This window comes from Hakea prostrata, chromosome 3, assembly GCF_041222555.1.
Source record: "Hakea prostrata isolate BN-2017 chromosome 3, UWA_Hpros_2, whole genome shotgun sequence".
NCBI classification, from domain to species: Eukaryota; Viridiplantae; Streptophyta; class Magnoliopsida; order Proteales; family Proteaceae; genus Hakea; species Hakea prostrata.
In genome coordinates, this window is record NC_142602.1 from 15,586,983 (window position 1) to 15,599,350 (window position 12,368).

Below are 12,368 nucleotides of genomic sequence, written 5' to 3' on the forward strand. Positions count from 1 at the left end.
GCAAGTATTGGTATGATGGCATAAGAAAATATATGCTCGTGAAACAAAATGTTTCGTGTTACTTATATTTTTTTTGGATCAAGTACACGATATCCCTTTTTGCCATGGGAATAACCAATTAATACATCAAGAGAACTCCGTTTATCAAATTTGTGTTGAATACTATGATTGGGACCAAAACAAATGCATTAAAAAACTTACAAATTAGATATGTCGAGTGCCTTGTCATAGAGGATTTATTTTAAAGAGAACGCCCTTTTAAAACACGAGTTGAGAGGTGATTTATTAAGTAGCTGTTAAAACACATTCCCCCTAAAACTCAATAGGAAGATTAGATTGAAAACAAAGTGCACATACAACATTAAAAACTGTGAAAATATATATGTTCTACAACACTATTATGCTATTGGGGGTGGCAACACAACTAGATTGCTGAAGAACACCCAAAAACAATAGATAAGAAGCAGTAGGATGGTCAAAAAAATTTAGTTGCATATTAGATCGAATGCATTTTTTGTGTGATGTTATATTGATTATAAAGCACGAGAAAAAAATTAAGAAATTAATTGACTAACCTCATATTTAGATATCATGAGAAATAACCAAATACTACGAGAATAATCATTCACAATGGTTAAAAAATAAGGGACACTATTAGAAAATGAAAAGATGGAGACTATCTAGCGCTAATGGACAAATTATGTATGTTGCCTATTGGGAAAAAAATTTGTAAGACTAATACAATATAAATGAGACGTAGAAATGAGATTTGGGTGACCCAACCATGTGACTTAGAAGATTTTCTCCTCCACATTGTAGATGATTTGGGTTCAAAAAGAAGTTTCCAGATCTTTCTGACACTGTTCTGTTTGGTCAAAGGTCAAACCTTCCCAATTTTGGATTGGGCATTTGTGCAAATACTCCTATATACACAAGTTATCATTATGTCAATGAAAATATAAAATTCCAACACTCTGAGGCGGCGCATGCACTACACAACCGGATAACAATCTTTTGACCTAACTACGAAACGAATACGAGACGGCGTAGAGAACTTCACCCTCTAGGGCCTCTCCCGTCTGAAGAATAGGGAGACGACGGAAGGTGAGCCAAGAAAGAACCATTCTCCACAAGAAGCACTCTACTGCGTTTAGGTAGCGAACCTTGCTTGTCTTCATATTCGACGTCGACGACCGGCGACGGTTAGAATCCATATCTGTTATTTTGTTGTTTTTCTTGTTTGTGATTTTTAATTGAATTCAACGTTATTGATCAGAAAGTACACTGGATTTGATGAGTTATCCGGCATCTTGATCGATTTAAATCTCTTTCTCCCTCCCTCTCAATCTTTCTACATATGTTTGTCCGTACCCTTCAGTAGCCACGTTGCGTCTTTCTCTCTTTTCGCGCTTATTGATTGAAATTTCTGTATCGACACAAATTGGTGGTTTCTGCAGGTGTTGATTTGTTTTCAGGGGCTACTATTCTGCGCTTTGTCCACAAAATGGTATTCTTCCTGCATATTTTTTTATATTGGTTTTCCATAACTGTGGGGTGTGTCTTAACTTTAAGCGATTTCAATTTTAATTCAAACTTCATATTCTTGTCCGCATGCCATAGCTATTTCGATCGAAGTGTTGTTACTTGTTAGGGGTCTATGTTCCATCATTTTTTTTCATTATTTTTTTATTTATGAATAAATGATTAAATAGAGCGACGAAAACAATACAAATAGGAGGAAATAAAGGGAGGGGGAGTACAAGGCTTTAAGAGGGGGTTCGGATAGAGGAGCTGAGACTTAGGAGCTAACAATTAACCTATTTATGGGTTGTCAGTAATCGAGGGTGGGGAAGAGAGAGAAATCTAGAAGAAACATCAAAACATTTGCTTTCCAAATAAGGTCTAGGGACCGAGGTTTGGAAGTCCATCTCTTAAGATTGCGTTCCCACCACAAGTGGCGTATGGTGGCTCCAAAGACTAGGTTGCCTACTTGATTGCAAATGGAGTGGCCAGCAAAATTCCTCAAAATCCAAGTCCAATCTTGAGAAAAATCGTAGGAATGCCTTGATCGAGGCCAGCTGGAGGCTAGGGCTTTCTCCCAAAGGGAACGGGAGAAGGTACAAGGGTAAAAAAACTCTTTATTTAATTTAGTCCAACTCTTGTTTGACCAAACCCCTTGAGGTCAGTTCTCTTTTGGGGTTCGACCGAAATCAATTGAACTAGTCTACTAATACTGCACCAATGGGGTTTTAGGTCAAGTTAGGTAAGGATTTGGTAGGCATTAAGGTTTAAGGTCACCTAAGTTTCAGTGGTGGAAATTGTGCTGAAATTGAATTGCAGCAATTCCTGATGAGGTTGTTAGTTAACTTATTGAAGTCCATGTTTAATGGAGGCCTTTAAATGCATCCTTATGGAGGTTGATTTAATCTAGATTGAAGGAGCTAAATGAGCTTGATGTGGACCTGAAATAAACTTTGGAGAAGTGGAGAGAAAAGATGTGCATGGTTTAGGCCTTGTGTCTAGTATGACCTCAAATAGAGTCTGATTGGAAGGCAAGGAGTTATGTGGCTGACACCATTTAGTTAGGGTAAGGCTTGTTATTGTTGTTGTATTGAAGTCCTTCCATCACGTATTAACCCTGTATGTGTGTTGTGTTCTTTTTTTACCTTCTCAACATTTGTTGTGGAAAACTCAATTAGCAAAATATAACAAGCCTGCACAGTACAGTATCAAACAAAGCTTTTGTCTTAGAAGCATTCGATACCAAGATATCTCAGTTGAAACTGCAAGTGGCCGATATTCAGTTCCATTGTTTCACCTCAGAGTAAAGAAAGGGGCCCTACTTCTCAACTCTCCCAGCTGTGAACATACCCTTTGTTCTTGATTATGCAAGTTACTATTGGAATAACTGGCAACGTTAATGAGTATCCCTATTTGGTTCCAGTCTTGTGCATTACTTGGTGTGTTACATGAATTTCCATTCCTTTTTACTATAACTTCTGTCCCAGAAAATTCTGTTCTTTCTGTACTTCTGCAAGTTGTATTCTGTCTCTTGCATTTTTTCCTCTGTGTATGGTTTATTTAATCTACTCCCATGTACTTTGGGCATAGGCTTCGAAAATTCTTGCCAACTTGATCATAATGGGTTCTGGGATATTGGCCAGGGCTGTATTTCAAGCATACCGTCAAGCGCTCCAAAGTAAGTTTCTATGGTTGCATCTCCTTTAGCTTTCAGCTTCTATGTGTTCATTGTCACTGTTTTGCTGGTTATTGGAGGTGGTGTTTCTGGATTTATGCTTTATTTATTTATTTTTATTTTTTTTGGTTGCCTTTACTGAATATGAGGTCAAACCTAAAGCAGCTCCAGTTTTCCTGCTAAGTGGGAAAAATCATGCTGTTGTTAATCTACCACAAACTAAAATCTAAGGTGGTTTTGGTTTTTCTTGTTCTACCACTAGTCGGATCCGATGGTTAGAACCATAGTCTAGAGTAGGCTGCAACAGGGCCGGGCTGGGGTGGGCTTTTGCAATCCCAAGCCTACCCCTATATATTCTAATCTAAGCCCATTCCTGCTTGGACCCTAATTCAGGGCCAATGATTATTGTCCCTGACCCTAAGCCCTACATGGTCAAGCCAAGCCCATTCCCGCCCTGATTGGCCTTGTCCCTAACCCTAATTGACCCTATCCTTGTCCCTGTGCCTAATTCATTGAGATCAAGCATCAAGGACAAAATTAAGGCAAGGATTAGGGCCAAAATCAAAGCCAAATTCAAGGCCAGGGTAAGGGCAAAAAATCAGGGATGGGTGGGTATAGGCCCGATGGGCCAAAGAGTGATCCTAGGCCTGCCCTTGGCTCTAGTCAGGGCCAAAATCTTGAGCCCAAGCCCTATTTGGGCTTTGGGCAGGCTTAGGGCGTGTTAAGGTCATCAGGGCCAAACTTGCACCCCTACTTCAGATCATGGTCTCCATATAGCCTCACCCTAAGACCAGAAAACACTTAAGGCATAGTTTTTTTGAACAGGTGGAGTGGGAAAAATGAACATGTGGGCCCCATATGTAATGGGTTGGGGGAGAAGGAAATAAAGAGATTTTGTGAAAAAGTGTTAAATGTGAGTCTCACTTTATTGTTTTCCTCACTCTTTCTCAAAATTTCACCTATTTTGTTGGGTTTTGAAAATGCATGGGGTGGGAAAGTTAGCATGTCACTTCAATAGACAAGTTTCTCTAATTTAAGGAAGTTTCTCTACCAACTTTTCCACCTCATGGCTTGAGATTTCATGGGAAATTTTTTTTAAAAACTTTTTCCACCTCACCTTTATTCCAGCAAACAAATGGTGCCTAAATGAATGCTAAATTACAATTCAGATGGTGCTGAATTAGGATAGGTTTTGAGATGTTGCATGAAACATTAAGGGATTGCTGGGATACACTGGAACACGGGAGGGCATGTGCTTGTATGCGGGTTTGTGTATTGAGTTCTGGTCTAAAATTTAAAATGTTCCAGTCACATTATTCTCAGGACACAGCCATTGTAATTGCAGGATCACTCTTCCATGTTGCAAAAACAGTTGGCTTTGCTAATAGAAGTCAGAACACCCCCCCCCCCCCCCCCCAAAAAAAAAAAAAAAAAAGAACTTGGTGCCTAAACTTGTTAATTTTTGTTCCGTGTACTTTGCGATTAGGAGTGTATTGATTGTTAGAGATTTGTGGTTAAAATTAATGATGCTAGATCACTGAAATGGCTGCTTCTGGATTGAATGATAACCACACCCAGATCTCCCAAGGCCAGTAGCCCAAATTATGCCCAACAAACAATTAGTCATAATGTCAATTACTCCTGTCTGTCCCAGATGGCACAGCATGGATCATTCGTACTGAATTATTCCTGGTTCATGTTCTGATTTGATTTTGGTTATTCGTGGCTGGCGATTTGATTGGCTGATGATTTTGTATGGTTTGATTACAGATGCCTCAAAATCTGGTGTTGCTCAAGAAACTATTCAGAACACTATCCGCAGAGCTAGCAAAACGATGACTGAACAAGAAGCAAGACAGGTTCTTGGCATATCTGAAAATAGTGGTTGGGAGGAAATCTTACAGAAGTATGATACTTTGTTCGAGAGGAATTCTAAGAACGGGAGCTTTTATCTTCAGTCAAAAGTTCACAGGGCTAAGGAATGTTTAGAAGCCAAATACAAACCCCAGGACCCAAATGCAACTGGTTGAGAATCTGGCAGATTACCACATTACCCCTGGAAAATTTTCCTCTTTTTTTTCTTTTTCTTTTTCTTTCTTCTTCTTCTTCATCCCTTGTGCCTCTGTACAATTTGACATTCTACATTTTAGAAATGGAGTGGCATTTATACTACTCTCCCCCCCCCCCCCAAAAAAAAAACCCTAATTTTTTTTGAACCGTGTACCTAATGATTTGCCAGTAGTTTTAGGGCAAACTGAAAGTTATCTTCAGGAAGATAAAATATCGTTAATTCGTCCCCCAGCATTCTTTGCAAAAGGAACATTATAAAATATGATTTATTCTTTATGCACTAGTGGGATAGTGGGGATCCTGTTGAGTTGTTATGTATATGATTGTATCCATTTCTAGAATAAATGTATTCTTTCCTGAGGATATAAAGTAAGTTTCTAAATCAAACATCTTCTTCATGGATGGCTCTGAAAACCAGTACAAAGATTGTTTGTCACTGGCGATTGATGACTTGCCTGTCCTCAATTGCAAGACTCCCTTGCAAGTTTACCTAGAATTTTGTGAGAGCTTTAGTCTTCTTTCTCTCATCTCTTTGGGTTCCAGTCACGGTAATTAACACACAACCAGAACGTGTTAACATAAAATTTGGTTTATTTTGTTATATCTGATCTGTTTGTGATTGTTCCTTCAGGATGTCTCAGTGAGTCTTGGGCCTGACAGCAAGCTCTGATATCCTTCGAAAATCCAGTGCTTCGACGAACGCACGTTGATTCATCTTAAGTAACACGCAGAGGCCACCGGAAGAATGTTGTATTCGTTCACTTTATCAGACGCTGGGAGCTCATTTCTTCTCATGTGAACATTTCTCCAAATTCTTCGAGTTCATTAGGAGTATAAGGGCAGTCTAAATAGGCGATTAGAGTCGGTTAGAATTAGGCGTTTTGGTTAGTGAATTTGTAAATTATTGAACTTAGAATGTAAAATGAGAAAATTATAATTACAAATAAGTCCCCTCCATTTTAATCATATGCGTCCGATTATATTTTGTTGAGAGTGGTCTAATCTGAGCCGTTAGCAGCTGGCTGCAGCTGCAAATAAAAATCCAAATTTGACCCTTATATTCTATTTATGATGAATTTCTAAGAGTCTAGGTCCTAATAAAATAATGTAGGATAAATAAGTAATAACAAATTTTACGATTGTTTGGAATGTTTGAAAAATACAAAAATATCATATCATCAAATAACTAATGAAGTTCAATGGCTGAGGGCATTAGTAATTTCAAACAATATCTAATGGTGGTTTATATTGAAAAAAAAGTACAGGGATAAGATAGCAATGGTACAAGGGTACATCACTAAATCTAACACGGGCAAAATTGACATTACATGTCTAAATTTAATGATCTTTTATCACCGTTAGAAGTGAAAGAGTCAATAATAATTTCATAAGAAGTCAATTGTGGGTTAGTAGAGCGGTTAAAAGCCTAGACTCCCATGATGAGGTCTAGGGTTCGCACCCATCCGGCAACGTTTCCTTTCCAGTATTAAAAAAGCACCAGTCCAAAAAAAAAAAAAAAAAAAAATTTCATAAGAAGTAAAATTCGAATAGTAATCAACTTATAGTACAAGGGGGATTGAAGGAAAAAAGATTTAAGCATTTCACACTATCTGTGAGTACAAACTCGTGGAATAAGTTATAACATACAGTTTTAAATCTGCCAGCATAGTTCCAGTATTCTATCATAACATGTCCACAAGCCTAGGAAACCTTTCAAACAGCCAAGTCACTCCCCTTATAGCAACCTGTAAAGTCACAACCGAATGGAAAAAAGACCAACAGAAGAATAAGAACAAAGGTAACGGTAACAATGTGAATGCTAGACCAACTGAAGCATTGAAATTCAATGGTTTGATCAGTGACAACACTAAACTTAATTTAATCTTTTTGGACAGTTGAATTAACTGTTTATAATCATCTATAATCTATAACTCAGAGAAGAGTTGAAATCCACTGTTGCGAATGAACCCAACTACTTACAATGGTCTGTAGATTCTCATGCTGCAGATCCAAAAGTCGGCTGGTGTTAGTCGTTGCCTCTACAATGATGGCCTTTCTAGAGGCGTTTTGACATTCAAATTTTTTTTCTCTCTTGAAAAGGCTCAATTATTTTCTATAAAAACAAGATATGAATTTGGATACTGATTACCAATACTCATATCTGTTAGAAATGGATTCAGATATTTGTTTGCCTTCCAAGTCATTCTATTTACATCCCTATATAGCCAGTGATCACTGACTAGTACACAAATGGTTTAGGCAACAAGCAACTAGGGAGATTACAACAATAATGTCAAGTTCTCTTGTTTGGTTATTGAAACTTTGGGTCCATACTTCCTGCGAGGTATATCTTTCCTGAAGGTGTGGTTGAACGTTGGTTTTCTGGGTCGAGGGGTGGTTATCTTTCTTGAGGATTGCTGACTTTGTTGTTTCTGCGACTGAGGGGTAGCGCGTTCCTGGTTTCTTGGTTCCTTTCTGAATTGTTGCCTCCACCCCTTTTCTGTGCCCCTTTGTACCGTGCGCTCTGTTCTGGTTGGTGTGTTCCGGAAAGCAAGATATGTATGGGGTTGTGCTTGGGTGCTGCGTAATTAATGCGTAGCACCTGCAGCACATGGTCGAGATGACCGATTGAAATCTCGGTCAATCTCGACCGCACGCTGCGCAGTGCTGCACATTAATTGTGCAGCACCCAAGCAAAATCACTATGTATGTGCATAAAGCAGATATGTAGCAGACTAGAATTAATGTAATCACATCTATGAAAGAAGAACATACCAAAGCTGTCTCCCCAGGCTTGACTGAAGGTTCCACACTGTCTCGGGCATATCTATTTAATTTGTATCATTAGTCTCCCAGCAAATTTAGTGCATATTTAAAGGAATAAAATTGATACATTCTGAACTGTGCCTCATGATATAGGAAAAGCAAACTTGCTTAATAGCATTTTCAAATGTAAAACAAGATATATGCAATATATGGTGGCTGCAAGCTTACATGATCTGTCTCTTCCCATTGACAATGTCCAAACGGTAAAAGCTGCATCCTTTGCTGAATGGAAAAGGTCTTCCCTTCCAGTCTTTCATGCAAGATTGGCAGTAAATGAGAATATTTCTAAGCTGTAAATGCAGCAACAGAAGAATTGCAACATACCTAAATGCCAAGTAACCCCAACTGCTGCTGAATCTTCTTCAGATATGTCGTCGATAACAAATTGCAGGTCTGCATTGAAGTAATCAATGAACTTCTTGAAGAATTCTAGAATTGCCTGCACAGTATTCAAAATCCATCCTCAAACTTCTTGAGGTATTTGAATCATACTCAAATATGATTTAAGTATTTGAGTTATACCCAATGTATGTTCTAATATAGGCCATCGAATTAGTTATGATCCAATGGTGTAATCGGCCTTTGTGGGAAAATCCAATTAACCATAGAACCTAGTGTTGTTCAATAAGTACTAGTTGGAAGCAACGGTCTGGGTTTTTTAAACTAGACACTCAGATGTAATGCTTTAAGCAACCTTGTGCTTAAACCCTAAACCCTAACAATCTTAAAGCATTACAAGTCTTTCTCCTCAAGTTGATTAGACGAGAAGTGATCAACAAATTCGCTTTTGAGATACTACTGCCTTCAAATTCCTTTTGTGAGTAATCCAACTGTAATGTACATTGTTCATTCCCTCTTCTCTTTAATTAAAAATAATGATTATTTTTCATCGAGTTTGAGGAATGATTTTAAGGAAGAAACCTTAACTTTTCTGTTGCTCCCGAATCAAGACTGCAAAATCAATTGATAGAATTTGGTGGGAACTTGATCAATTTCTGAAAAGTGGATGTGATCAGAATTTTTTTTTTTTTTTTAAGTTTGATTCACACTTTGCCTTTTTCTTTTAATTGGTAAACTGATTCACAATTTACCTTGAATAGAACCGACCACTCACGTTATTGAGTGTGTTGGTTTTTGAAAAGAAAAAGAAAAAAAGAGGGTACTTAAATAGAACGGAAACACGTGCTTTGGTTTTTTGAAAATAAACCTTATAAAATGAAAGAGAAAGTAACAATCTCACGATTACTTTAGAGAATGATCCATCTACCTATAAGGAATTAATGAAATCTAGGGACGCTTTGCCATGGGCAGAGGCTACTGATAATGAAATGCACTCTTTACCACAAAATAACACATGGACCTTAGTTGATTAACCTAAAGGTGCAAGTGTGAAGGCTGTAAATAGGTTTTGAAGAAGAAATTAAATCTCGATGGATCTGTAGCTCGGTATAAAGCACGTTCAATAGCCAAGGGCTATACTCAAGTCAGTGGAGTGGATTACTTTGATGTCTACTCACCGGTTTGTCATCTAGCCATCATTAGAATTCTTCTTGCTTTGGCATCTATTTAACACAATATTACGCATCAAATGGATGTAAAAACAACCTTTCTTAATGGAACCTAACTAAAGAAATCTACATGGACCAACCTGAAGGGTATGTCATAAAAGGTTTCAAACCATAAAGTTTGTAAATTAAATAAAACGTTTTATAGTCTTAAACAAACACTTAAATTATGGCATCAAAAATTTGACAAAACAGTAAAGAGCTTTGGGTTTCAAACTAGTAACTTTAATAAATGCCTTTACTCTAAGTCTGTGTTGAATTAGATCATAATTATTTGCTTATATGTAAACGATATACTGATTTTTAATTCGATAGTTCTTGTAGTGAGTGACATCAAAGAAACCTTAGCTAAATAATTTGACATGACAGATCTTGGTGTTGTAGACACCATTCTTGGCAAACAAGTAAGTTTTTTTTTTCTGGGCAAGGAATTACCCTTAGCTAATCTAGCTATAATAAAAAATTACTTTCTCGATAGGGATACAGTTGGATGCAAACCGGAGAGACACCATATGATTATAACAAAAAGTGTGTACCAAAAGATAGTAAAGCTGAGAATCAATCAGAGTATTCTAAACTGATTGGTAGTCTCATCGATGCAATGAATTGCACTAAGCCAGACATAGCACATCCAATATGCATGCAGAGTCGCTTCACTAGTAATCTTATAAAAAAGCATTGGGCTCCCCTCAAAAAGCGAATGAGATACCTTAAGGGTATTGTAAATTATGCCCTTTGCAATACTGGACGTCTTCCAATTTTGGAAGGATATTCTGATGCATCTTGGTGCTCAGATATTGAAAACAATAATCTAGTAGTGGTTATATTTTTATACTAGGTGGAGCAGCTATTGTGTGGAAATCTAAGAGATAAACTTGCATTTCCATGAGTTTTATAGAATAAAAAATAGGGGGGGGGGGGGGGGGGGGGGGGGGGGGGGGGGGGGGGGGGGGGGGGGGGGGGGGGGGGGGGGGGGGGGGGGGGGGGGGGGGGGGGGTGGCTATGTTCTAACCTCAGCAGGAGATGAGATAGAGTTGATAAGAGATTTAATCTTGGATATTCTATTAGTTAACTTGAAAATAATCTCTTTGATTTTGTTTTGTGATAATCAAACAACGATAGTATAGCCAATAATTCACTCTTTAATAGTAAGATGAGACAAATTAGGCTAAAACAGGTCGTGTTGAATTATCTTATTGAACCAAGAGTGATCACTTTAATTGATGTGAGATCAAAGGAGAACATGACAGATGTCCTTACAAAGGGATTGAACATTCAAAACTGTGGGGCAGATGGGGTTAAAGACCGTATAGATAGATCTTAATCCAACTCTATGTTATTTTGAATTGTTCGAATTTCATCTAGCCATAATTTGCATTCATTACAATCTACATATTTCAGATAATTTAATAGGATTGTGGATATACAAGTGTGTGAAGTCATTCCACATTGATGATGTAGCAACTTTTGTATGAAGCTTAATTACCTTACTATTCTAAACAAGGAATACAAAAATTGTTAATATATTTCAATGATGTTACTATTATTTTTATATCATTTCACATATAATGAAATGTCTTCCACGAAAAGGGTGTGTCATTCTAAATTTGATGATACAACCAATAACTGTGATACACATAATAACAATAATATTCCAAATGAAAACATAGAATGGTTATTTGTAAAAAAAAATTATTTAGATCTTGTTCTTGTATAGAAACTTGACAGAATACAGAATACTTCTTAGGACATGATAATAATAATATTCTAAATGGAAACATAAAATGGTTATTTGTAAAACAAATCATTTAGATATTGTTTTTGTATAGAAATTTGATGAGAATGCACATATTTTTCAGCTATTATATGGATTGTACTAATTTCTTTTGTTAGAACTAGATACTCTGTATCTGATTCATAGGAAAATGGTAAAAATGGAGGAAAGCATCTTAATCCGGATGATTTACTCATCCAGTAAATCATCCAAGCTATGAGAAACTATCAATTTTCCCCAACAAATTAAATAGTAAGACGAAGGATTACCTTGCGGCCAACGAAAGGTTGAGGGAAGACGAGATCCTCGTAAACGCAGCTCTCGGCGATAAGGTCCTCCACGGAGTCCAGAGCGCGGCCGTTAATTCCGCCATAAAATTTCCTAATGACATCCGAAGCAGAATCCTTTGGAATGGACAGAGATTCCTCTACTGCCGTAACTGCAGCCGTTTGGCTCTGCGACGAGAAAAGCTTAGATTGGGTAGATGTGGTTGTTCTGCTCTTCGGCCCCGTTGTATGGGTTTCTGAAGAAGTTCGAATCTTAATAGGAGAATGGTTTCTTCTAAGGGGAAAAGAAGTAAAAGGAGATGTGGCTGAACAGTATGGAAGAAAGGTGGGTTGTTGCAGTAACAACGAAGGCGGCATGGAGACGGTGATCGTAGTGGAAAGCATCTCCATTCACTGAACTGATTGATTCTTAAGGATATTATGTTTCACTGATTATACCAAAAAAAAATGCTTCACTGACACAGGAAAGCAACTTTTGTACGTTGGAAATATTATTATTATTATTATTTTTTTATCTGTTTTGATTAGGTGGAAAATGTGGAAAAAGTTTGGGGCTTGTCCGTTAACCGTCAAGTTGAGATTTTTGGCTGTCGGATCCAAAATCTCACTTGATCGAAATTTTGACTGAAATCTCGATCCAACTGTCCTAA

At 37.5% G+C, this 12,368-nt stretch overlaps 2 protein-coding genes across 3 annotated transcripts; one reads left to right on the plus strand and one right to left on the minus strand.

Moving 5' to 3' along the window:
* The first annotated feature begins 988 nt into the window (after positions 1-988).
* Positions 989-6,290, plus strand: LOC149021148 (mitochondrial import inner membrane translocase subunit PAM16 like 2-like). 2 transcript variants are annotated; one of them, XR_016172280.1, is made up of 5 exons: positions 989-1,202; positions 1,458-1,507; positions 3,112-3,199; positions 4,967-5,814; positions 5,898-6,288. XR_016172280.1 is itself a non-coding variant. In XM_089149407.1 (4 exons), exons 2-4 carry the CDS (start codon positions 1,505-1,507, stop codon positions 5,224-5,226), a joined length of 351 nt encoding a protein of 116 aa, XP_089005533.1. In that variant the 5' UTR covers positions 989-1,202; positions 1,458-1,504; the 3' UTR covers positions 5,227-6,290. The 2 variants fall into 2 exon arrangements, 1 of the variants encoding a protein (XP_089005533.1); XM_089149407.1 differs by having other exon boundaries at positions 4,967-6,290.
* Positions 6,291-6,803: 513 nt separating this feature from the next.
* On the minus strand, positions 6,804-12,161 carry LOC149021149 (Nuclear transport factor 2 (NTF2) family protein). Its single transcript, XM_089149406.1, has 5 exons — positions 11,701-12,161; positions 8,417-8,531; positions 8,261-8,342; positions 8,042-8,093; positions 6,804-7,011 (listed from the first exon to the last, which is right to left on the minus strand). The coding sequence occupies exons 1-5, from the start codon at positions 12,106-12,108 to the stop codon at positions 6,949-6,951; spliced, it is 720 nt and encodes a 239-aa protein (XP_089005532.1). The 5' UTR covers positions 12,109-12,161; the 3' UTR covers positions 6,804-6,948.
* Between the last annotated feature and the right edge of the window lie 207 nt (positions 12,162-12,368).

Bases quoted from the DNA above. Each gene is read 5' to 3' on its own strand.
- LOC149021148 (XM_089149407.1), top strand. The intron at 3,200-4,966 runs GTAAGTTTCTAT...GTTTGATTACAG, and splicing joins ATACCGTCAAGCGCTCCAAA to ATGCCTCAAAATCTGGTGTT.
- LOC149021149 (XM_089149406.1), bottom strand. From the start codon at position 12,108: ATGGAGATGCTTTCCACTACGATCACCGTCTCCATGCCGCCTTCGTTG. The intron at 8,343-8,416 runs GTATGTTGCAAT...CTTGCATGAAAG, and splicing joins TGGGGTTACTTGGCATTTAG to ACTGGAAGGGAAGACCTTTT. The intron at 8,094-8,260 runs GTAAGCTTGCAG...CAAATTAAATAG, and splicing joins AATGGGAAGAGACAGATCAT to ATATGCCCGAGACAGTGTGG.